Below are 27346 nucleotides of genomic sequence, written 5' to 3'. Positions count from 1 at the left end.
CGCAGGCGCGGATTTCTTCTTTGGCGCAGGCGCTCTGGGAGACTGGCGTGGAGTTGATATCCTAGATCGTGTAGGCGGGGAGGTATAGGTTTCTTGGGCGCAGGCGCAGTAGTGTTGGGAGCCGGGGTGGAGTTGGTTCCCTCGGTTCTGTAGGTGTGGTGGCACAGGTCGCTTGGTCGCAGTTGCTGGGTTTGACGGTTGGCGGGAGTGGTGCTTACTTAAACGGAAGCCAGAGAAGGTGAGAAGTAGATGGCTGTGTCTATGCCTTGAAATGTTCATTTTGGGCGGGTAGAAGAAGAAGCGTGGCCAAGTCTGTAAATAAATCGGTTATTGGAGCTCATCTTCCTTCTCGAAACTTTCCTCCTCTCCTACAACCGCACACCCCCAAGCTCTGTGGGTCTTGGATATTTGTTGCTTGTATCTTGGAAAACGATGTAGCCTTCCACCTGCCAGTATTCCTCGACTCGTCCCGTCCTCTACAGATCAGCCTGAAGGAAATATGGGGAATATTGTTTCTCTTGTTAGGATCTAAAGGCATACTTTTGTCTGCAAATGAATAGTTTGTATGGAAATATATTGCTTCAGAATGTAAATGCCCGGGGACCGACAAAAGTATGAAATGTAAATTTTTTGGCGGGAGGGTTTCTTTCTTTTTGCTTGCCTCAAATTTTGCTTTGTAAATCAGATCAAGGGCAAGAGTAATGTTGCATTTTCTTATTAGAAGACAAAACTGCGAGGTCATACCTATCATAGCGAGTGTTTTCCTGATTGTAAAACTGCCAAATTGCCTAGTACTAGGAGGGAGGTTTTAGGCCAATTCTGGACGTCTGACAGCCCCTTCCGATGCATTATGGGTAGCAGCAAAGACTGTGGATACGACATTGCTTTGGAATGTAAATTCAAAATTGGGACTGGCCGAGAAGTCTCTGTCCTAGAACTGGCAATCTTGATAGCTCTCGATTGGCCTGTGGTCCTGTTAAATCACTGGCTTCATCCATTTGTGCGCGGTATTCAGTTAGGTGATGTCAAGAGGGAAAACGATTGGACAAAAACTATAGTCAATAAGCATTGTAAGGCCCACTTAGTAACAAACTTACTTATTTATCTGTTTTAGTTCCTTTTTTGTAACTAGGGATCCTGTGTGTTATGCATTTTTTAATTCCTTCTCTAAAAATGGTCATAAGCTGATATCCTGTGCAAGTCCCTCTGCTGGACACACGATGAATTTAAGTTGGCTTGCTAGCAAACCTGGTAGTATATTAAACCAGCGTCTAGCTAGGAAGTTATTGGGGTAGATGACTGCGTGCAGGGTGTTTCACAGCGAATTTCACAGGGGTAAAGAGTATTTCACAGTGAAATTTACGAACTGCTGAATTGCATAAACAGAATTGTACAAAACTTTTATAAAACAGCTTAAGATTCATTTAGTTAAGCAGGCTTTTTCAGATGACTGTTTAAATACCAGTTCTAATTCCCTGAAAGAAATACAATATAACAGGCAATAAGATGTTTTTATTTTATGTATTTATTTTTTACAGTTTTTATTCTTATGTATGTGAAAGTGTAAGTTGCCTAGACCTTTGGATTGTGCAACGGACAAGAAGGGCCTGGCTATCAACCCCCATTCCTGCCTTACTCTGCACTATCAAGGTGCATTCTAGCATCTCTGGGTATAAGGTTAATTGGGATAAATCTGAACTTATGCCATTTTGGTATTCATTCAAGTGAAAAGTGTCCCATATATAGTTTTCAAACATTAGAAGGGGAAGAAAAACCCTCTTTATATTGATTCAACTAACTTCTTTGGATAATACATTCATTGCAGAAAAATTTTTAAAGAAGGAAGTGGATGGTTTCATAGAACTTCAATGCACTACTTATTTGTAATGCTTTATATCGGTTTTAATCATGAACGTTCCACCTCCTGCCTTATTTGTTTTTTTGGGAATTTTTTATCAATTGCAATGTGCTTTAAAAACATATCATAAATATTTTCAATGGCAGTGATAAGTTAGAGTCCCATATTGATCATTGATAACACCGACCGTGTGTCTGGAAATTCACTAACCACTCAATGATAATACCGACTCTATCTGAACGTTCACAGTCCACCCGATAACACACCGATCAATGTGGGACTCTAACTTATCACTGCCATTGAAAATATTTGATATGTTTTTAAAGCACATTGCAATTGATAAAAAATTCCCAAAGTTCACAGGATGTTGACAATAATAGCTGCTTCTCATTACAGAGCAGACTGTACTGAATACTTGAAGCTCAGTCTTAGCTTGCAGATTTACTATAGCAGTTAAAGTTCTGTTAACAAAACTCTCTTGGCAGAGCTTGGGAAATCTGTGGAAAAAGCCACGGGAAAGCCCTTAGCAAAGGCTCTTTTGGGTAATGTCCATTCAGATAATATTGGACGTCAAAAGTCCATCTGGGTAACTCAGTCTCTTTTCGTTAAGTCATATGTTGCATATCTAGTTCCATAAGGTCCAATGTTGATCCAAATTGTATAGTGCCACCACCTATAGGCACAGAATTGGTGGGATGCAAATGATGTCATCTAGGTCCCGATGCATAGGAATGTTCTCATATGCTCATTAGAGTCCATCAACAAAAGAGGTGTTAGAACAATACCCATTTTATATCTGGCCTCAGGCTGGCTACAAAGTTTTTTACCAAGGACGTGATCTCCGTTCTTGTCCAAGTTTTTCTTCTCATTTGGGAGGTGATGGCAACTCTCTGATATGAAGAATTAAACACTTTTCTGTGTGAAAAACACTCATATATTGTGGCCAAAATCAACACAATGCAAACTCCATGATTGCATTGCTTTAGGTGTGCACCTTTTTAATCAGTCTGTGTGAATAGCAGTAGGCTTTCAGGTTCATGATGCACATCTTGGTTGGGGTCACTGGCGTTTACCCTCCAGTTCCCCCTCTCATAATATATTTTAATTTACACATCATATTAAGTGAAATAGGATGCATTACCTCTTGCAGCTAACTAGCAAAAATATATATGCAAGTTGAACTCTGAATAGCACAAGATAATGATAAATGCAGTGATGTGAATGAATAATAATACAAAATTAAAAAAAACCATAAATATCTTCTGTTTAAGCTTCAATGTAATAGTTAAATATAATAACTATTGATAAATGTACTCAAAATTAATCATGCATGAATAATGTGAGTAAATATATTTCACTTAATATGTGTAAATTAAAATATATTATGTGAGCTAAGTACGTTATGAGCTCACACTCTTTAAGTAACTCAAAAGTAAAATCACTTTAGGCAGCGAGTTGTGATATTATATGATACCTTATTTTAAAAGGAACGCGTGCGGAGATAGACTGCAGTTTTAAAATCCCTTGCAGTGCGTATGTGTGCACGTAATCTTAAGAGTGGTCTCAAGTAAATGTCCTGTGTGCATTTCCGATAGGGCTTTAGCAGCTTTTATGCGTGTTTAGCAGCTCTTATGCGTGTATGCAGGCGGATTTTAAAACATGCTCACGCAAGGAAAAAAACAGTTTTTTCAAATTAGTTCACTAGTTTGTCCAGTTCATATTGAGCTCTTCAAGACCCCTCTAGTTCTTCATACTGTAAGCCCCCTCACTTGACCCTGAACCTTCATGCTGTACCGAAAGCCCTAAAACTGGAGATCTTCAGACTTACTCCTCATCGGCACCAGCAGTAAAGTTACGGGGATAACATGTGGAGGCGTGCTACGGTCAGCTTTTTTAAAATTCTGAGTTATATGTATGTCTTTGCCCTGTCCCAGAATACCCATTCCATGCCCCTTTTCTGCCCCCTTGTTCTTGAAGCTTGCATGGGTATGTACACGAGTATTTCACGGCTTCTTAAAATGTGTTGCTCGCGCGTGGCCCGCATACGCGCATATGTGGCAGTTTTTTGCGTGGTCAACACTTTTAAAATCTGTTTCATAATAACTTGGCATTGCGCTAAGACTTGTAAACACAGTGGGGTGGAAGTAAAATAGTTCTACCAATAAGTCATCATGGCTGCAAACATTTGCTTCATGAGAAACAAAACAATGTATTATATAAACAGAAACCAAAAGTAGGAAGGGCATATGTCGAAACAGTTCATCTGTAAAAGGTCCACAACACAGGTATCGGTGATAATCTCAGTGTCCTGGTCTATAGACAGTTCAATAGTGTGAGAGTCTTTAAAGTTCAACAAATAATCTAACTCTTTATTAAAGTTAATAGCATGTCCCTGAAACACATCTAAGTTCTCTGTCTAGTATAGGACAGGTTCTGGTTCCAGGTAGTACAAGGATATTTCTCTCATTATGGAATTCTTAGGAACCGTAATAAGACTCACATTACTCGGCAGAGGCATTCTGTCAAAAACATCATCTTTACTATGAGAAACTCTCTCATTTTGTGATGTACTAACTAGCCAAACATTTACAACAGCTTTGGCATCAGAAAAATCATCATATTTAGTCATGGCTATATTGCATGTCTCCTGTCCATTTTTCAGAAGGCAAACCACAGAGCTTCAGTGGTATCTTTCAAAAAGGGTTTCCCAGGACACATCCAATATATGTCTTTTGGGCACTGGCATAGCTCTAAATTAGGCACTAAGTATTGCTGGGGATTGTGTGGATAAGCTAGAAACACAGGTGTATTTACATGGAGGAACAGATTATTGGACCATATACCTGTATTAATCACCTGCTTTAACTGATAAGTTAAGAACATAAGATATGCCATACTGGGTCAAACTAAGGGTCCATCAAGCCCAACATCCTTTTTCCAACAGTGGCCAATCCAAGACACAAATACTATACATGTACCCAAACATCAAATATATCTCAAGCTTACTGATTGATAACAGTTTATGTATTTTTTCCTCTAAGATCTTATACAAACCTTTTTTTAAACCCAGTTACACTAACTGCCGTTCCCACATCCCCTGGCAATGAGTGCCAGAGCTTAACTATGTGCTGAATGAAAAATAATTTTCTTCAATTTGTTTTAAATGAGCTACTTGCTAACTTCATGGAGTGCCCCCTAGTTCTTCTGTTATCTGAGAGAATAAATGAACAGGTTAATGTAAATTGGTTAAGTCCTTTCATGATTTTATAGAACTCTATCATACCCCTCTCAGTTATCTCTTCTCCACACTGAACAGCCCTAACTTCTTTAGCCTTTCCTCATAGGGGAGCTGTTCCATGCCCCTTAACGTTTTTGGTCACCCTTCTCTGCAATTTCTCCAGTGCAACTATATCTTTTTTTTGAGATGAGGTAACCAGAATTGCACAGAGTATTCAAGGTGCAGTCTCACCATGGAGTGATACAGAGGCATTAAGACATCTACCATTTTATTTGCCATTCTCTTCCTAATAATGCCTAACATTGTTTGCTTTTTTTGACTGCCACAGCACACTGAACCAATTTTGATGTATTATCCACTATGACGCCTGGATCTCTTTCCTGGGTGGTAACTCCTAAGATAGAACCTAATATTGTGTAACTACAGCAAGAGTTATTTTTCCCTATATGCATAACTTTGCACTTGTCCACATTAAATTTCATCTGCCATTTGAAAGCCCAATCTTCCAGTCTCACAAGTTCCTCCTGCAATTTATCACAATCCACTTGTGATTTAACTACTCTGAATAATTTTGTGTCATCTGCAAATTTGATTACCTCACTCGTACCCCTTCCAGATCATTTATAAATATATTAACAAGCACCGGTCCAAGATCCTTGAGGCACTCCACTGTTTACCTTTTTCCAATGTGAAGCCAGATCATTTAATCCTACACTCTAACCAGTTTGCAATTCAAAATGTCATCACCTCCTATCCCGTGAATTTTTAGTTTTCTTAGAAGCCTCTCATAAAGGACTTTGAATGCCTTCTGAAAATCCAAATACACCACATCTACCAGTTCACCTTTGTCCACACATTTATTCCACTTTCAAAAAAAATGTGATTTGTGAGGTAAGACTTCCCTTGGGCAAATCCATGCTGCTGTATCCCATTAAACTATGTCTATCTAAATGTTGCGAGATTTCATTCTTTATAACAGTTTCCACGTTTTTTCCCGGCACTGAATTCAGGCTCACCAATCTGTAGTTTCCAAGATCTCCCCTGGAGCCCTTTTAACATATTGGGGTTACATTGGCCTTCTTCCAGTCTTCAGCTACAACAGATTCTTTTAATGATAGGTTACAAATTAATTGTAATAAATCTGAAATTTCATGTTTAGTTCTTTCAGAACCCTGGGGTATATACCATCCAGGCCAGGAAATTTATTACTCTTCAGTTTGTCAATCTGGCCCACCATATCTTCCAGGTTCACCATGATTTGGTTCAGTTTATCTGAATCATCACCCTTGAAAACAGTTTCCAGAACAGATATCTCCAACATCTTTTTCAGTAATATAAAAGGAAAATTCAAAACATAAGCAATCTCCATTTTGTCTGTCTACACATTATGGAATGGCACTTTCCATGTGGAAGGCAATTTGAATCTGAATATGCACCATAGGATTTTGAGTAATCTTAGCAAAAACATTAGTAATGATCTCTGGGAAACCAGGTAAGTAGGGATCTGACCCTTATTGATACTATTGTCTAACTCTCTAAGCAAGTTGTTGGTGAGAGCTTGAATAGGTGCGATGAAGGTACATTATTCACTGACCCCTTTAAGTATATTAAATTCATGTCCATGTTGCTCAATGGCTTGACATTGTAAATTAACAACTGTAACAGCTTCCTTCAGTGCCTTGCCCTGAGCAGTTAATGAGTAAGTTGACTGTTCAGGGCAAGACATCTTGTTGATGGTGTAACTGAATTGAGATGCTACTCATATCAGCTTGTAACTCTCAAACGCTATTCTGTAAATTTCTCACAGAAATAACATTTGCTATAGACTTGGTGGAACCCAAAACTGTGAAAAGAAGTGCTCCCACAACAAATCCTGCAAATCTTTTGGCTCTGTCTTGATCTTTCCTGACAGACTGAATCATAATTTTCTCCAGCTGTGTCTGTATTTCGCACATTTGCAGTAGTATAGTCCATGTGCACCTGAAACCATTGTGTACTGTACAATGTCATGTGAGACGGGTTAAAGTGTCTTTTTGGACCACATGGTGAGGATCCAGTGATACATGTACTTTCTGTCTAACTATCTGTGACTGAGTGATTAGAAATATGGGAGTGTCCTATAGCACAATTCCTGAGGTAGAACCAGGTTCAATTATCTTGGCAACCTCAGCTCCTGTCAGCAGCACCATCAGGAGAAGAACCTTTAGGGTTGGGTTCTCCATCTATAAAAAGAAAAACCATTCTATCTCTTGGTTAGTAGTAGTCATTTCAAGAAGTGAATCTTGACTCTGGAACCTGCTTGGATGGCAAGGTCAAAGTTGATTATTGTGGACCCTTTTAAGGAGGTTTTCACCTTCAGGGTCTTTCTTCATTTGAATAAGATCATCGACAGGTCAAGCTTTATCCACAAATGGAAATGGTCCTTTCCAGCTAGGTAAAAAATGTACTTTCCTTTGCCTTACCAAAACTGTAATAAAACACTTTATCACCAATTTGGTACTTATTTGAAGTAAACCTGAGATCATAAGCTTTTCTACCTCTAGTGGCCTGTTCTAGGTTCTTTTCAGTAAAGGCGAAGGTAATCTACAAATGTTGCCTCAAATGTGCAACATCTTCATGTGAAGTTGTTGCACTTGCTAAATTAGCATCTTGCATTCCTGCAAAGAAAAACATAGCTCATTAATTTGTCGTCATTTCAAATGATGACACATGTAGAGTAATGAGAGTGAGGGAGACTGGTTGGAGGAGAAAATGGTGAGAACTGAGTAGGAGGTGACTGCTGTGGGGAATGGAATGGAGGTGACTAGTGAGAGTCTGGTCTGGGGTGACAGATGTGGTGACTGGGAGACTGGTGTATAGGATGACAAGTGAGAGAGACTAGGGGGACTGGTGAGAGGGACTTGTATGGGGGTGACGAGTGAGAGACTGGTGTGAGGGATTGGTTAGAGGGTGACACGTGAGAGACTAGTGTGGGGGATGACTGGGAGAGAGAGACAGTGGGGGGGGGGTCTGACTACACTGGTGAGAGGTGTGGAGAGAGACTGGTGTGGGGGATAACTGATGAGACAGTGGAGTGGGGGAGACTGGTTTGGGGATGTGACTAAAAACTTAATTTAAAAAATGGCTGAAGGGAGGAGGCAGGTAGTGCATCACTGCTTATTACAGGTACTAGTATACATGATCATAATTATTGCACACTATCCATGAAATTAAGGGAAAAAATGAAAATGAGCAAAAAAGAGATAATGAAAACATGAAAAAAAAATTACTGCACACCCCTTCTGACCTTACCAAATTTAGTAGCGTAAATGAAACTTTATGGGAAGGTGTCTTAAGTTTAAATCTAACATGTCCAAGTTAGAAGCTTTGAATATTAGTGCCCCTGGAGATCTCATAGAAAATCCTCAGAGTTACTTCTCCTTTCAGTGGCAGCGGACTTCCTAAAATATCTAGTGGTCAGGATTCTAGGCGATAGGAGGAAACTGGTTGAGGCAAATTATGGAAACTTAAAGGGTAGTATTGAACAGAACCATCAAATTTGGAATAACACAACTTTTGACTTGGTTGGGAAGAATTGTGGTAATTAAAATGAATGTATTGCCTCAATTGCTCTGTTTCAGACTCTTCCAGTATAGATGTTTAGTTTAGTTTATTGTTGTTTATATACCGATGACTCAGACTAACCATCACACCGGTTTACAAAATTAAAATACAAGAAATACAATAGATCATAAAAGAATATTAAATAGGATTCAGAAAAAGATTCTGCACTTTATATGGCGACAGAGGCAACCAAGAGTTGAAGGGAGTAGGCCTTCCTATAATTGCTTGTCTAAGGCTGTCAGGTTAAGAGCATTAGTAGATGGGTATATAACCGGCTAGCCTAAACAATGGGGCAGCATTGACAACATTTTGTTGAGGCATCTTCTCTTCGATCTACTTTATGGGAATCTTCTCAGGGTGGAACTGTGTCATGTGAACCCTTATACTAATTGGCAGCTCCAGCTTTGGAAGTCAGTTGGGCAGGGATTGAGTTCGTGGGGAAAATTTTCTCCATTAATTGCCTGGTGACTGCTTATCTCTGTTTAGGAGATGGGAAAATAAAGGCCTGCGAATGTTAGGGCAACTGTGTGACAAGGAGGAAGTGATTGTTTGTTTTTTTTTCTTGTTGAAGGAGAAATATCAGCTCTGTGATGCTGATCTGTTTGGTTACATCCAGGTATGACGTTTTCTAGAATACTCTGACAAAACAGGTGATCAGTAAGAGTAGATCCATTTTTGAGAAGTTAGTTACTAAGGGAACATATTGCAGGAGCTGTCTCCAAAAATCTGTCTCTGTCTGCTTCCCCATACTGAGGGAAACTTAAGTATAAACTTGCCTGGGAGTTTGACTTGGGGGTTTTTGGAGGAAGGTACCTGGGAGGGGATTTGTCTAAGAGCAGCTAAATCATCTATATCAGCTTATTTGGCTGAAAGTATGTACAAAATGTATTATAATAGATGGTGTCTTACCCAAAAGAGGTTAAAGAAGATATATAAATCCATATCAGATGCTTGTTTGTGTGGGAATTTGGGCTGTATGAACACATGTGGTAGAGATGCTCCATGTTAACTCCTTTTTGGAAATTGGTATATTATTTTTGAAATAACTAATATAAGGCTGGAATTGGATCCTGTTTTATACTTATTAAATAATTTCCTTAAAGTTCCTACAAAGTTGGCCAGGTTAATACTCCATATCCTTCTGGCAGCAAGATGTGACGTGGTGGTGTATTGGAGTAGAGGTACTAACTGACCTCTTATCTGCGATTATGGCGTGTTTTATCAGATGGATACATTAACAGCAATTTGGTGGGATTGTTATCAGTTGCAGGTGGAATAGTGCAAGTGGGAGGGAGAGAGTTGAGAATTAAGGGGGAGAAGGGTGGACAGGCAGGATGGAGGGGAACTTTATTTGAATTGTAAGTCTGTGATGCCAAATCTGGATCAATTTGTTGTAACTGTTATTACTGGTATTTTATTGAGTGGAGTTGGAAAAACTTTCAGTAAACTTTTAAATTAAAAAAAAAAAAAGACACTAAGTAATTACATAGCTTTCTGATATATATTTTTTTAATCAAGCACGCACACTCAGCTCTGTGGGTGCTTGAGCGTCCTCTCCATCAGTGGTTCTCAACCTTTTTCCCATCGTGACACACCTGACAGGCCTCGCTCACATGTGTGACACACTGCTCATTACAATTCACGGTGGAAATAAAAAGTAAAGGTCCGGTAATTTTTATTGTTTAAAATGACACAAGGAAAAGATACATATTCTGTCTGAACAGAAATTACATAAATAGTAAACATCCCACACCAAAACAGCACCAAATTCCAGCACTTAAACAGTAACCACCTTACCTAAGAAAAGGCAACACTGAAAATACTACACCAGGCCTTAAGACACCAATACAACTCCTATTAGAAAAACGGACTAAGCCAGGCTGCTATAGAGATCTACACAGAAACTACACACCAGCAGAAAACCTCACCTGAATCACATGTGCTGACCCTCAACTAACATAGAATAAAGAGACCAAAACGCATAACTAGAAGCATGCAGAAAAAACTGAATTGGAAACTGCAACAAGCCAGAGTTTCTGTATGCAGTGTAATAAAGGAAAAAAGAAACATCACCCATCCTTATAAAACAAATCAAAAAATATAAAATCAATAGCAGCAAAATCATACTAACAAAAAGAACAGATTATTTCGAAACAGCTGATGAGTGGAATATCCAATAATTAAAAACTCATATAAAAAATTTCTAGATACCAATAAAATATTTCAAAATAGCAGACATAAAGACCCAGTAATGAAAAATAAGGATACAAAAACGTTTTTGCTTTGGATACCTGGGAACATTTGATACATGCTGTCTTTTTCTCTCACACACAGACTCTCATTCACATGCTTACAAACATGCTCTCTCTCTCATTTACACACAGGCTCTCAATTACATACTCACATGCTCCCTCACATAAACCAGCTCTCAATCTCACACAGACGCACATGCTCTCTCTCTTACTTATACACACAGGCTCTTAATCATACATACGCATGATCTCTCTCACACACAAAGGATCTCAATCATACACACATACTCTTTCACACAAGCAGGTTCTCAATCACAAACTTACATTCATGTTCTATCACAGACCTACTCTCTTTCACATACATGCTATCTCACTCACACACAAACACACACAGGATCTCAAACACACATGCTTACTCATTCACTCCCCCCCCCCACCTGTGAACTAGCAGCAGCAGCCTCCTCCCAACGCTAACCTCCTTCATTTTCAGCCCTCGCAGAGGAGGAGTCCCATTGGCCGCAGGGGTTGATGCTCTTCTTCATTTTCCTCCGAGCCGTGCTGCACATTCTTCAGACCGCGCCTCTCTTCTTTTCGTCGGACCGACACTGACCACACTAGCGTGATCTCTTCTTCCCGCACAAGCACCGAATGCTCACCACTTCCTCTTCTGGGCTGCGGGGGGGGGGGGGGTGCGGGAAGAAGAGACCATGCCGGTGCCGCTGACGCCACTTGATCTGCCGCGTTCCACCAGGGCTGATAGCATTTTAAGCCCGGGTGGAGGAGGACCGGAGAGCAGCTGGGTCAGCGGGGGACCGGGAAATGTGGTGACACACTGGTTGAGAACCACTGCTCTACATTGTATCCTGCACGTGTGTAGACCAGGAGTTCAGAGCTCCATGCTGCAGGACTGTCAGGGAATGCAGTAAGTAAGTGCCTGTGACTCCTCTGATACTGCTCCTGCAGCCTATTGACTGGCTGTGTAATGTTCGGCCAGTGGGCTGCAGGAAGACCAGAGAGTAGCAGCAGTGTAGGACAGACTTCCTGACATATAATGGAGATGGGGAGGGTAGCTGATAGAAGATCTGGGAAGGGTAAAGAGGGACAGGAGCTACAAGGTAAAGAGAAACAGAGAAGTTATAAGGAGGGTGAGAGAGAAGCTGATAGAACTGCTAGAGGATGTTTTAAAAGGGGATACTGGCTGGGGAAAAGAATTCTGCTATGAAAGTCTGGGAGAAGAACTGAAAGAAGGAATTCTGGCTGGGAGAGAAGGAAGTAAGGAACTGGGAGAGGAGCTGAGGAAGAGGAGTAGACAGGCTGTGAGGCCAGAGGGCTGAGAGAAGGGGACAGTAGCTAAGTGAAGGGAAAAGGGAATGCAAGCTGAGGGAGAGGACATGGGCTCTGATAAGAACAGGGGTGAGTGATTAGATGAAAGAGCTCTATGGACAGAGGCGGGAGAGGTAAATTGAGAGAGGTTGTAAGGAGAAAGGATCATAGTCTAACGCTACTACTCTTCGACCATCCAGAAAGCTTCATGGTCTGGGTGTGATCCAAACAGCTCCTGAGCTAAAATATTCGCTGCTTATATGATTTTGCAGTTTAGTTTCCATTTGTATTCCTTAGGATCAGACCCAAGTGAGACCATATTCTTAAACCAGAAATGGCACTCATCAGCCATCAAACTCCTCTAGACACATGGAGTTCCCAGAGTCTCATGGTTGCAATTCAGGGTACAGTGTTTCAAGCACAAAGTCTTTTCAGATTCAGGTTATCAATGTGCAAAATCTCTTAAGATAAATTAGGTATGAAAAATGTTTAAACAAAGCTCTATTGGCAAAAACATAGTCTTCTTTCTTTTTCACTTGCAAATGCAAAACGAACTGGCTTACAAACCAGGTTCACTTGAGGGCCAGTGCAAGGGTATTAGATGCCCTTGGTGTCCTTGTCCTTGTCCTCCTTCCCCCTATCCTCACATATGCACAATAAAGTTATGAATTTAGAACAACATTTTATGAAAAATGGCATTCAAAGTATAGTCTTCTGTAGTAAAAATATCAACACATGTTACCCTTGCACCTGCCCTGCATATAAATGTATTAGTTGCTGTAGGCAAACCTTACAGCATTGTCTCAACCTTTTCATGCCTGCCCCCCCCCCCCCCCCCCCCCCCCGTCCTCTACACACACAATTGTTTATAATGATATTTTACTTGAAAAATTATGTTCAAAGTATATTCTTCGGAAGTAAAAATATCACATGTATATTACATTTACATGCACTGCTATGTGTCACACTGGAGGATAGTGAGCACCTGTGCTGAGAGTTCAAGGTAGGTCTTAACAAAATGGCAGCTGACGCACCGCAGCAGCAGGTCTTCTGCCTAGTCAACCACTTCCCCTTCAGGTTGAGCCATCAGGTTCTGATTGCCAACAGGACTTACGGCTGAAGACAGAAGTGGAGTTGAAATCCAGTCCGGGGTTGGCAGTGAGGAAACAAACCAAGATCAAGACAACACAAGGCAACAACCAGGACAAGGGCACGAAGGGGAGAACCAGAAAAGGAGCAGGAATGCTGAGCAGCAAGCACTGCAGAACTGCAGAGGACCTGTTGCAAAGGCAGTGGGTAGTAGTTTTGGGCCTCCCTTTCTACAGGGCAGGATGCCAGCAGGACCTGCAAAAGAGCTCAAGAGCTACCGGAAGTTCAGCCATGTTCCTTGGAAGCAGCATGCTGCCGGAGGCGCTTCACACTAGAAGTGAGAGGCGTTACACTGTGGTGGCGGCGGCAGCAGCAGCAATCAGAACATCCTGCAAAAAAGACACTTGGAACCCACATGGCATTAGACCTACTGCATGTTGTGTGTGGACTTGGCCCTCAGAAATTTGAGTAAATGGAATTACAATATAGCAAACCTCCCATACCAAAACAGTATTCCTTTTTTTCCTGATAGACCAGTCGTCATGCATGGGATTTCCCTCCTCCACAGCTGATGGAAACAGAGGAGATTCTCCTAGGACAAGCAGGATAGAAGTCCTCACATATAGGTGACATCAATTGGAGCCCAGCTCGGAAAACTTACGTCAAAGTTTCTGGAACTTTGAGCATGCCCAGTATGCCCTAATCCATGCAACCATGAGGGGTCCCTCTTCAGTCTCTCTTTTTCCATGGAGCTCTCACATTGCGGTTTCTGAACTTATCTTCTGTTTTGGAAAACCTTCACCAACTTTGTGTATCAAGTTTATTTTTCCCGATCGCAATTCCCTCTCTGTTCCTCTCACTTCCAGTTAGGATTTTCGTCAGTTCGGTAAGTTTATTTTATTTGTTTCCTTTGATCAGTTCCTCTGAGGCGGTGGTGCTTCGGTGTCCACCGGCATCAGTCACCCACCACTTTAGCTGTCGTTTTTTGCCCTTTGAGTTCGCCTCAAAGGGCAAAAAGGTGCTTGTTCTCTCTTTCAGTGATAGTACCCTCTTCTTACTTGGATCAATTATGTGCGCCCTGTGACATATTACCAAAAAAATAAGGGTACTGCTCTGATAGTAAGCTACTGAATTGGGCTAGGACCACATACCCCCTTAGAGCCTAGAGTGAGGTCATAAAAGAAATGTGTCCTCTGTCTCCGTCAACTGCGGAGGAGGGAAATCCCATATGTAATGACTGGTCTATCAGGACTGAAGGAAAGAAAATTATCAGGTAAGAATAATTTAACCCTAAATGCCAGCAATCATAGAAACAACCATAGGGGCGGATTTTCAAAGGGTTACGCGCGTAACCCCGAGAATCCGCTCCTGCGCGCGCCGAGCCTATTTTGAATAGGCTTGGCGACACGCGCAAGCCCCGGGACGCACGTATGTCCCGGGGCCATTTGCCGCTGTGCCCGGGATTGCGGGCTGCCGGCGCACGTAACCTATGCCTGCCCAGAGGCAGGAGAGGGTTTTAGGTAGGGCTGGGGGCTGGGTTAGGTAGGGGATGGGAGGGGAAGGTGAGGGAAGGGCGGAGGGAACGAAGGAAGGCTGCGCGCGCCAACCCCAGATTTTATAATATGCGCACAGCTGCGTGCACATGTTATAAAATTGGGCGTAGATTTGTGCGCGCCAGGTTGCGTGCTCAAATCTACGCCCGCATGTAAAACTTAAAATCTGGCCCACTCTGTCACAAAATGGAGCGAAGATGTTGGTGAGATACATACAGCTGTTTATTTTCTAACTCTGTTACTAACAAAATTCTGAGTTGTGACCATTCTAATAAGTGGTCCTGTCAACAAAAGTTTATAGTCACAACAATATTCTCATACACTGACTACAATAAAATACACACTCCAAAATATTACCCCAAAGCAAAAGATATTTAGCTTTGCAAGCAGCAGTAAAAAAAAAAAATATATATATATTGTGTGTGTGTGTGTATATATGTATATATATGTGTGTGTGTATATATATATATATATATATATATATATATATATATATATATATATAAAAATAAAAATAAAATACTCTCGTGTGTCTATGTATATATATATATATATATATATATATATACACACACACACACACACACACACACACACAAGAAGAGAGAGTTACTGATATCTACAGGAGACACTTCCCTGATCAGTAATTCCCCCACTCGCACAATCAGCCATGTCTAGAAACCTCAGTGTGGAGGATGGCAGTGCTAGGCTACAGAGGTCATTTGAATGAACTCTGGGATGGTGCTAAAGGTGTGTCAAAGATTTTTTTTTTTTTTTTTTTTTTTTGCTCCTTTGAAGTTTGGCTGGATTCCCAGTCATCGCATCAGACTGGGAACAGACAGATCCAAACTGAAACTTAATCCTCAGCCCTTTCTTTGAAAGCACATAATTTCTTTCTCTAAAAACATATGTACCTGCCCTTATATTTGTAATAGTGGTGCAGTTGTCCTCTGATCAGTTTAGGTCTGTATTTTGTATTTGTCTCATATTGGGGCTTCCTCCGTTACCCATGCTCCATCAAAATGTCTTCTGCAAACCTCTCCTTTACCATTAATACACTCCTTTCATTGGATCTTGAAAAAGAAATACAATGCGGTTTAAGAGAATAAGATATTGCAAAGTTGATTTAATGCAAAATATAAATACCAAAGCAATAATTGCAATGTAAATCAAAATTTTAGTTCCCTATGCTTTTATTTGTTACACTCTGAGTGGAGGTTTTTCTCACTCAGGCTCCTTGAGCCAATAAGGGGGTAGGTTGAAGAATTTAACGTGTGCTTAGAGAGGTTGAGCACTTGGGGCAGGGTGTTCTCAATAGCTAAACAGCACTGCACTCCCAAATGTGTGTAAAGCAGCAAACAGACCTCTTCCTTTAGCAAATAAAAGGTCCAGGGCTAACCGATTATCTTTTAGGGCAGTGGTTCTCAACAGGTGTGTCGCGATGTCCTGGGAGGTGAGTCGCAGGGCCAGCAGATGGCTGCCTCCTTATCAGCCTGGGTGGGAGTTGGTTGGCTTCTCTTACATTGGGCCTGATGGGAGATTACTCTCACTTCCTTCTCTTCTTTCTGGCCCAGTGAAAGGCTGTTTCCTCCTTCACCTAGATCAGAGTGAGACACTGCCAGTTCCTGCTGGGACACAAACTATCTTCCCCTGCAGAGTCTGGGAGTGATACTGAGGATCAGCTACCTGGATCCCTTGTTTCTCACCCCTTCCTGCTCAGCAGCCCCCACGCTCCCTCTCCGTTCCACCTTCATCTTCCCAGCATCCCCAACCTCTTTTCTCCCACCCTCTACCTGTGCATGGAGGGTGAGTGTGGGGGCTGCTGAGCAGGCAGCGGTGAGAAACAGGGGGTCCGGGTAGCAGGGCAGGGAGATGGGATGAAGCAGGTAGGGAGGGTCAAGCAGGAAAGAGAAGAAGCATAGAGAAGAGGATGTGGTGGGGGGTCAGGAATGCTAGGCAGGGATATGAGTGTAAGCAGATGATTGAAAGAGAATAATTGGGAAAGTGAAGGATGATGGAGGCATGGAAGGGGAGTGACGGGGTGCAAGAGCTGTAATATTCAGTTTTTGGAATGTGCATTTCTTCTATCTTTACTTTGCTTAGTTTAGGAGGATATGAATTTCTGTTTCTGGCTTTCCAGTTTTGCACTTCACACAGAGTGGCTTTTTGAGGTTTCCATTCCAGTTCTTGTCTCCACATTTGTAATTTGTGGTCTTTTCTGTATTTGGTAAAGGTTGGATCTGTATGTGTGACTGAGGTGAGGTATTTTACTAGTAGCTAGGGATTTGTATCAATCTTCTTTGTTGCGTTTTCTCACGCTCGGTAGAACATGCATTGGTGCTGCACTGCTGCCTTTTCATAGGAAGGGCTATTGCTGTTTGAGTTCTGGGAATTAGTGTTGCAGTGGTATGGAAGGTTTCCTACACACGTGTGCTGAGTTTTTTTTTTTGGTTTTTTTTTTTCAGGTTTTCTATTTTTCAATGCGCCTGGTAGTAAGGGAGTTGGCATTCTGTTACCGAGCTAGCACTAGAATCAGAATATCTTTTTTATATAGCAAGTTGTATTTGAAATATCCTAGTTCTGCTCTGCATCCGCTGTACGGGGGTGGGGGGCCGGTGTGGGTTACTGTAGATGCAGGGTATATGTTTACATTTAGCCCCGAGGTGGTCAAATGCTCAGTGTATCTCGCCTGTAAGCATTATCTGCCAGGTGTGACCCAATAGAAAAAAGGTTGAGAACCACTGTTTTAGGGTATCCTGGAGAATTTGAGTGTCTAATGCCAGTAACTTAAATTGAGTAGTGGTGATATTCTTCTGGATTTCTACCAATGCTTGTAGATGGAAGATTGCAGTGGCCAAACGGGCCATAGCATGCCCAGCACCATGCAGAAGTGCTGAAGCAGCGTTCAAACCATTGAGCTAAGTGAGGGTTATCAGGTTATAGTTGATAGCATCCTTGGGGTGTTATCGGTCCATTTGTGTACACTTGGGCATGAAATTATTTGGGTAAATAAATGCAGTATCTGATATGCATATACAAAGGTCCACTCTTCGTGCCATTTTTTGGAATCCAATAAGCCCTCCCCTTTGTCTCTGCACTCTGTGAAAAGCACCAGCATCAGGTGGAAGCCAGATGAGGCGCCATTGTGAAGGAGTGGCTATAACCAGTGCGTCATACAGCCATTGAAACAGGATCATTTCATGCTAGTCCAGAGTGTGACTGTCTCACCTGAGATCACTGTCATCTGGTGTTCCTTCCCCAAAGTGTATGTGTGTCACATAATGTATTTCTTAATCCAACATATCTCCACATCAAATTTCATCTTCCCATAAAAAAGAAACTGTTTTATTACCCAGTCAAATATATATATATCAGTTTTCTTTAAATTACCACAGAAAACCTTACTTCCTCAAAAACATATCTTGCACTTTAAAATTTCGACTCTTCCTTGAATGCAGCACTCTACAACAATCATGACAATTTGAGATTTTATTGTATTTTCTGAAACATTGATGACAAAGATCCTTCCATGAATGAAGACTCACTATTCATTAATTAAAGAACATTCAGGCTTACATCCAAACATTTTTCTATTTCATTTTAGCAACACTCTTGATCAGTGATTAGCCTTATCTTCTCAAAACCAACCACTGTGCAAGCACACCACACCACTCGACTTAAATATTTATATCACTCTTAAAAAAAAACCAAAAAAAAAAAACCCCTGAAGAAAACTGACCGATCTTTTATTAAAGATATGCAAACTTATCTCTGAATTCTTTTTATCAGAATTGCTGGCATTCACGATCGGCAGTCTGCTTTGTCTTCTTAAAGCAGAAACGCCATGTGTACGCACTGCGTTCGTTAAGGGGTCAATTTTAAAAGTGTTGCTTTCGCAAATATACCCATAATACATGAGTAACGCAAATATATGTGCTTATGCAAGCAAGAAATAAGGGGGCAGAAAAGGGGTGAGGTGTTCTGGAGTGGTGCCACCAGTTATGCGCATAACTCCCTATCTTAAAATTGGAGGCCGTAGTGGCTTGTTAGCCACATATATTTACTGCTGCTCCTGATGAGGAGCAAATCTATTAAAAATAGCATTTTAGGGCTTACATGACAGGGTGAGGGGTCTGGGTCAATTGGAGTACATGCAGGATGAAGAACCAGAGGGGTCTCGATGGGCAAACTGGTGGAAAAATTGGGAATGTCCCTCGCACAAGTGTTAAAATCTGCTTATTTATGCCTATTAAAGCCAATATCGTCCTATGGAAGGTATACAAAGTAGGTTTTGTAATATAACCTCTTAAAGTTAGGAGCATACTTACACATGCGGCAGATGTATTTTAAATCATACGTGTGCAGGTGCACAGATGAATTAAAATTCCAGTGTATCTCCACTCGCATGCCAGTACACACATGTATGGGTGCACGCACCTTTGTTTTAAAATTAGCCTGTTAGCTTATAAATATATAAGCCAGGCCTGTTTGTGGCTCTTGAGGATCGGAGTTGGCCACTCTTGGGATAGTAAAATTGGCATCCTAATAATTTCAATTATTTATTTTTTATTTATTTTTAATTTTTATATACTGGAATTCCTGTATACAATACAAATCAGTCCGGTTTACATGGAACGAAAAGATAGCCCTGGTCTGGGAAGTCAGACCGGGGTTTTTTTTACAAAGAACATTGAACAATAACATATAATACATTCATAATACAAAGAACATTGAACAATAACAATAAATCCTTAAATATTTTCATAATTTAATTAAAATTAGGCCAATGGCATGTTGAACTTAAATTAAACGTAAGGTAAATTGAAATTTAATTTTGCATAAAATTGCATATTATTAACTGTAACACAGAATATTCCCAAGTTCAATCAGGATGCGGCGCTTAGTTACATTCTGGAGATTGGAACGCTTGCCTGAAGAGCCAGGTTTTTAACTTTTTTTTTTAACTCTGGTAGACTGGGTTCGAGGCGTAGGTCAGGGGGGAGAGCGTTCCAATGGTGTGGTCCTGCAGTTGAGAGTGCTCTTTTTCTTAGTAATGATGTTGCTGGAGGGGCGAATAATGTGCCTCTGTAAGCGCTTCTGATGGGTCTGGAGGATAGGTGTGGACGAAGTTGAGTTTGGAGTGATATAGGTGCGATGTTGTGTATTGATTATGAATAATGGTGAGGGTTTTAAAAAGGATTCTCTGTTTGATGGGTAGCCAGTGGAGGTTGCTCAGAATGGGGGAAATATGTTCTCTTTTATTGGTGTTTGTTAGGAGTCTGGCAGCGGCATTTTGTACCATCTGTAGAGGCTTGATACTGTTAGCGGGGAGACCAAGTAGAATTGCGTTACAGTAGTCGAGTTTTGAAAAAATAATGGATTGAAGGACGAGGCGAAAATCATTGAAGTGAAGGAGTGGTTTTAACTTTTTGAGGACTTGTAGTTTATAGAAACAGTCCTTGGTGGTGGTGTTTATAAAAATTTTTAAGTTAAGTTGATTGTCAAGCCATGCTCCTAGATCCCTGACTTTTGAGGAGAGAGAAATGTTTAATGAGGAGGGTTGCGAAAGGCTGGGTGAGTAGATACGTGGGTCTTGTGAGATAAGTATCATCTCTGTTTTGCTGGAGTTTAAAATCAAGTTTAGGTTGGAGAGGAGTTGTTTAATTGGTTGTAAACAATCCTCCCAGAAGGAGAAGGTTTTTTGAATAGATTCTGTGATGGGTATGAGGATCTGGATATCGTCTGCATAGAGGTAGTGCGTAAGCTTGAGATTTGATAGCAAATGGCAGAGGGGGAGGAGGTAAATGTTGACCAGGGTGGGTGAGAGAGATGAACCTTGTGGTACGCCTTGGTCTGTTAGGATGGGTTCAGATTCCTTATTGTTTATTCTGACCTTGTAGAACCTGTTTGATAGAAACGATTTAAACAAACTGTGGGCAGTGCCTTTAATTCCTATGTTTGATTCCTATGTTTAATTCCTATGTTTACCCAAACATTGATTGAGTGTTTAATTCCTATGTTTACCCAAACATTGATTGGATAAATATCAAATCAGGACATGCAAGGGAGGTAAAGTGCATAGATGCCATCAATAATTGCTTCATTGAGCAGTTGCCATGGAACCAATAAGGGGCAACCAAATTAAATCTAGTTCTAAGTGGCTTGCAGGTCCTGGTGCAAGAAATAAAGGTGCTAAAGGTGCTGGATCTGCTTGATAATAGTTATCATAGTATAATTAAATTTGACATAATCACTAAAAGGCAAGTGTGATGTCAAAAATTGAAGTATTTCACTGTAAAAGTGGAGACTATGATAAAATGAGGAAATTTGTTAGAAAAAAACTAAAAGGAGCAATTCAGAAGGCTAAAAAAATTCAGGAAGTGCAGACATTGTTTAAAATGACCGTTCTCGAAGCCCAGACAAAATGTGTTCAATGTATTCAAAAGGTCTGAAGGAAAAACCAAACTATTACCAGCATGGTTTAATCATGAAGTGAAACAGACAATTGAAGCCAAGAGGGCATCTTTCACAAACTGGAAAGTAGACCCTAATGAGGAAAATAGGGAAGAGCATAAGGACTGGCAAGTTAGATGTAAAAACGTCATTAAGCAGGCTAAGTGAGAATTTGAAAAGAAGCTTCCCGTAGAAGTAAAAGCAAGTCATAAAAACTTTTCAAGTACATTTGCAGCAAAAAAAAACCTGTGAGGGAGTCAGCTGGGTGTTAGATGACTGAGGGGTGGTCAGGGAGGACAAAGAAATAGAAAAACTAAATAAATTCTTTGCCTCTGTCTTTATTGAGGAGGATTTTGCGGTCATATCCTCACCAGAGCTAATGACTGAGCCACTAAACAAAATCACTGTGAAACTAGAGGATGTAATAAATCAGATTGACAAACTGAAGAATAACAAATCATTGGAACTGTAGGATATTCACACCGGAGTTCAGAAGGAACTCGGACATGAAAATGTAGACCTGTTTCTGGTGATTACAACCTATCATTTAAAACAGCTGCATTACTTGGACACTGGAGGGTGGCTAATGTGACACCATTTTTAAAAAGGGCTGCAGGGGTGATCAGGGAAGCTGTAGACGAGCCTGAAGTTGGTAGATGCTACCCTTGAAAAAAAATAAATTACTGACCACAGAGAGTGACATGGTTTAACGAGGGAGAATCAACATGATTTTTGCAAAGGGAAGTCTTTTACCAGTTTACTAGATTTTTTTGAAGGTATAAATAAACATGCGGATAAGGCGAGTCATTTTGTATAGTATATTTGGATTTTCGGAAGGCATTTGACAAAGATCCTCATGAGAGACTCCTCAAGAAATTGGGATGTCATGGAATTGATGGCAGTGTATTGTTTTGGATTGGTAACTGGAGAAAAGATAGGACTAAATGTTCTGCTTTCCAAATGGAGAAAAAGGTAATTAGAGTTTCCTAGCAATCTATACTGGGATGTATGCTGTTTACCATATTCATAAATGATATGGAAAAAGGAACAAATGAGGCGACACAAAATTAAATGAGTCATTAAAACAGCAATGGATTGTGAGGATCTGCAGAAGGATCTTGTGAGACTAGGAGATTGGGCATCTAAATGGCAGATGCCCAATCGTCTATATTAAATTGCAGTAGTGCACATAGGGAAAAATACTCCAAACTACTGGTATATGATGATAGATTCTGTGTTAAGAGTCACCACCCAGGAAAAGGACCTCTGAGTCCCTGTGGACAATCCTTAACATCTTTGGCTCAGTGTGCAGTGGCAGTCATAAAGGCAAATAGAATATTAGGAATTATTTAGAAAGGGATAGAGAATATTGTAATGCCTTTGTATAGATCCTTGGTGCAGCTGTACCTTAACTATTGTGGGCTGTTCAGGTTGCCCATCTCAAAAAAGACAGTGGGCATAGAAAAGGTACAGAGAAGAGTGACAAAAATGATAAAGGGAATGGAAAAGCTGTCTTATGGAGAGAGGCTAAACAGATTAGGGCTCTTTAGCTTGGAAAAGAAATGACTGAGAAGGGGATATGATTAAGATTTATAAAATCATGAGTAGGGTGGGAGAGGTAAATAGGGAACAATTATTTACCCTTCCAAAGAACTCTAGGACCAGGGGACACTATGAAACTAGCAGCTGGCAGATTTAATATAAATCGAGGGTAGTATTTTTTTTTTTCACTCTGCACACAATCGTGCTATGGAATGTTGCCAGAGGATATGATCAAGGCAGCTAACATAGTGGAGTTCAAAAGAGGATTGGACAAGTTCCTGAAGGAAAAGTCCATAAATAGCTATTAGCCAGGTAGACTTGGGAAAGCCAGCGCATATCTCTGGGAGTGAGATAAAAGAAATAGATCTACTATTGGGAATCTGTTGGGTCGGTACTTGTGACCCAAACTAGCCACTATCAGAGACAGCATGCTGGGTTCAGTGGACCTTGATCTGACCCAGCATGTCACTTCTTATGTAGTGTGTCTAACCTGCTTTTAAAAATCTCCGATGGTGATCCTACTACCTCCTTAGGAAACCTCCTTCCATTAAACACACTTTTATCTCAGTCTAAATTCACATGCAATATTGATTTTTTTTTTTTGCTTCAACTCTTGAACAGCTGAATTGGCCAACATGAGCACATCCCAGAAACATCGGGACTTCGTAGCGGAGCCCATGGGGGACAAGCCGGTGCGGTGTCTGGCTGGCATTGGCGACGTGCTAGGCAAGAAGCTGGAAGACAAAGGTTTTGACAAGGTCAGCACCTCATTTTCTGGTACAGTAAGAGGAATCCAAGAGCTCTGTGAAAGCTGGAATATCCTGGGTTAATTATCACTGCTCTCCCTATCACAGAGCTCTTCTGTTGCTTTCAAAAACTCATTCACTGTGCTTTAAAAAAAAGTTCTATTTTCTGTGCGCTTGCAGGCCAATACAGTTTAGTATGCTCAGCCTAGCGCATAGCTTGATGTGCGGTTGGATGCATGTTTTGGTCGCACTAGAATAACTCCCGATACAATAATGGGATCAGCACGTCCAAAACGCACGTAGCTAATAGCACTCCTCACATGTAAATACCACGTTGATGAGGCTATTAGCTAGTATCCCTGATGCAAAAAATCACTGTGCACTCGACACACGTTTTAACCTGCAAAAATTAATGCCAGCCCCTGAGCAGGTGTTAAGTTTTGATGGCCCCCAATGCATCAACCAAACAAATACTGCTTTTCTGTGGTTCCTCTGATTTAATATCATCATGATACTAAGTAGGAGGAACCACAGAAAGCAACATCATGAGAAAAAAAAAAGTCTCGATGGCGGTCAGGTTAGGAAAATGGCTGCTCAATTTACCAAGTACCCATCAGATTCCTGTTTTCCTAACCTGCGCACAGCCAGGTCTCCTGAGTGCCTGATGCCAAGGATGCGCTAGGGATGCACAATTGATCCCTAACACGTTCTTTTTAGCGCGGCACCTCATTACCATACTGCACGCACACAGGAGAGGTGGATGGGCACACATTAGTAAAATGGGTGCTCAATACGCGCGCCCGTTTTCTACTTGTTTTTATTGCATTGGCCCCTTGGTTAGTAGTATAGCAGTTCACACTGTATCAATTCAACATACTTAAGGCCATCTCATTGAAGAAACACTTCAGCTGCCCATACTCTATCTTCTGGTGGGGCAGTATGTGTGATGGCAGCTAGTATTGCTGCTGTTTGTGCTGGGCCTGGCCTGTTTTGGGGCAGGCTGTGTGTATAAGGGAAGCTGGCTATGCTGTGCCTCTCCTGTGGTGGGGCAATGTGTGTAAGGAAAGCTTTGTATTACTATTGCCCATGCTGTTCATGTTTTGTAGGTAAGTTGTTGGTCGTTTCCAGCACTTCTAGTCCAAAAAAGCAAATTTTGACTTTTCTCTGTTTGCTCTTCTTGTGTCCCTTAGGCCTATGTCGTGCTGGGCCAGTTTTTAGTCCTGAAGAAGGATGACGAGCTCTTTCGGGAGTGGCTGAAGGATACATGTGGGGCCAATGTCAAGCAAGCCAGAGACTGTTTCGGCTGCCTGAAGGAGTGGTGCGATGCCTTTTTGTAAAACTGGATTCCCTCTCTGCTGTCCACCGTCAGTATCGTTAGGGCTTCTGCAGTTAGAACCAGCAAAATTTTCACCTCCCAAATTGCAAAGAACGGAGCCAGTTCTGTATTTAGCAGTCATTCACAAATGAAAGTCAAGTGAAGGACTAATTTATTCCAGATTTGGTGTTTGGACTTTCACAGCCCTGTGGTACTTGTCTTTGACTGAAATCTTGAGAGATGTTCCCTTCCCATTGGGTTTGTAACCATGCCTGATAATCTGTGCTGTCACCCCTGGTTTGTAGCTTTTAATACTGATTCTCACCTCTTTTCCCCCAATATATTTAAAACAACTGCCTCAAGCCTTAATGATATGCACGGCTATGGTAGCGTGCATAAATCTGAATATAGTTATGTAATGAGAGCTTTTCCATCATTTTTTCTGGTTCAAGTTTCTCATAGGCAGAAAAAATTACTGCTGTTTTGAATAATGTTTTTAAGTTTCTTGCTCGCATGCTCCTTTAATAGATTATTAAAATTGGTCTCTGGGATGGATTGTGTGTTATGACACTTGGTTTTTGGAAGAAGAACTGAAATCACTGCACAGTTTTTTAAATAAAAAGTTCTCTGATTAGTGCTTAGGCTCTGGTTATTTGAAATCTGTTTTTTCTGCTTATGTTCTAAGTAGTAGTGATCTGCAGATAAAAACTGCCCAGTCGCCTCCCTATGACCTGTTGACCACAATCTACTGGAGTTCACGCATCTCCTTCCACTTGCCCTTATTGCAACCCTGAAAAAGTTTGGATTCTGTCAGTTTTGGTGGTTTCCATTACCCCTGCTGGTAATGATTCTAGGCAGCCACTGCATCACAGTAAAGATATATTCCCTCTTCCAAATGTAATGATTGTCCTGGAATTTCTCTTTCTATGAAAAATGCTGCCTTTTTTTCAATATTGTTAAGAAAATAATCTCCCAAGCCGTATCTTTCTCTGTTAATAAGCAGGGCTGAATTAGCCATGTTGTGGTGTAATATCATCCGGCAGGACTGAATGGACCCCTTTCTCTTAGCTAGTAAAGCTTTTGCTCTATTGAGCATATACAGGAATTCCCACTTTGGGATTGCCTTGTAAGTCCCCTCAGTCTTTTTTTTTTTTTTTGTCTGAGCACCAGCACAGACATGTAGCTCATCTAGCTTTTTTTTTTTTTTTTTTTATTAAATCTTTATATTTTCTCTTTAAAAAGTTGCCTTCTCAGCAATTCTCAGTGCCTCCTTTCAAAAAAAAAAAAAAAAATCAAAACATACAAGCAACATTTTCTTCAGGATATCCAAGAAGAAACCCATTGTGAGTGACTTGAAGGTCTGTATTTACGATAGGGAAATGTCCATCACCGATGGACACGACTTGTGCTACTGCTGCCTGGGACTGGATCATGACCGGGTCAACTGTTTTAGGGTTGTGACTGGATGTCTCCTGCATTACCAAGGCGAGGGCCTGGAAAATGGAGGAACTGTGTAAGTCTCACAGAAGCTGCAGTTTGACTTTTTCCCAAAGCAGCCTCATCTGCCTCCCTGAGAGTGGAATTTAGCATGAGCTCCTCCAAAATTTCTCTCCCTTTGGCAGAATAGGTCAAGTAAACATAAGCAGAGTGCATTGAAGAGGCACCATGCTGGAGCCACTGGTGCAGCCACCGCCAAAAAAAGCAATGAGTCTTGGCATCGTCAGTGCACCCCCGATGCAATGATCCTTGATGCAGAGAACATTGGCACCATCGAGGCACTAGGCCCTGGAGCTGTCAAAGCATAAATCCTCAGTGCACCAAGCCTTAGACTGAGAAAGTCATCAGTCTTCAATACCCTTGTCATCTGAGCAGGCTCCTTCATCATCCATGTATTGTGCTGCATGCTTCCAACATAGCTGTACGCTACGCTGTTGAGAATTTTGACAGGGGCAGAAGGAGAAATTGGTACTCTTGCCCCTACCAATTACCCAGAGCCATTATACCAAAATGAATGGAACAAGGGCTATATCTGGAAATACCATATCCCAGTTGCCGTCTGGTATCTCTTCTATTTAATCAGCCCTCTATTCAAATTTTGCAGAGCCTGGAAGATATTCTGGATTCCATTCTCATATCAGAAGAGGGACAGCCCCTCAACCAACTAGCGGAGTTGGTAAAAGATCTTTTATCTCTTTTAGTGGCTAAGGGATAAGGAGGATACCTTCCATCCTCTCCAGGATATCATGTTTACTCCTGCAAGGAGGATTCCCAGTATCCACAGTTTGCACAGCTACTCCCATCAGAACCCCCATGAGATGGTTCTAGCTGGCATTTGCCTGCAGCAGAATCCCGCCAGTCGGAGGATGTACACCAG

The 27346-nt window shown here is 41.2% G+C and overlaps 1 protein-coding gene across 1 annotated transcript; it reads left to right on the top strand.

Annotated features, from left to right (window-relative positions):
* Positions 1-76: 76 nt before the first annotated feature.
* LOC115096907 (barrier-to-autointegration factor) lies at positions 77-25609 on the top strand. Its single transcript, XM_029612189.1, has 3 exons — positions 77-238; positions 23533-23669; positions 24848-25609. The coding sequence occupies exons 2-3, from the start codon at positions 23547-23549 to the stop codon at positions 24992-24994; spliced, it is 270 nt and encodes an 89-aa protein (XP_029468049.1). The 5' UTR covers positions 77-238; positions 23533-23546; the 3' UTR covers positions 24995-25609.
* Positions 25610-27346: the final 1737 nt, after the last annotated feature.

This window comes from Rhinatrema bivittatum, chromosome 8 (genome assembly GCF_901001135.1).
Source record: "Rhinatrema bivittatum chromosome 8, aRhiBiv1.1, whole genome shotgun sequence".
Taxonomy (NCBI): domain Eukaryota; kingdom Metazoa; phylum Chordata; class Amphibia; order Gymnophiona; family Rhinatrematidae; genus Rhinatrema; species Rhinatrema bivittatum.
Note: the sequence above shows the minus strand (reverse complement) of the source record. Positions and strands in the feature narration are given on the sequence as shown.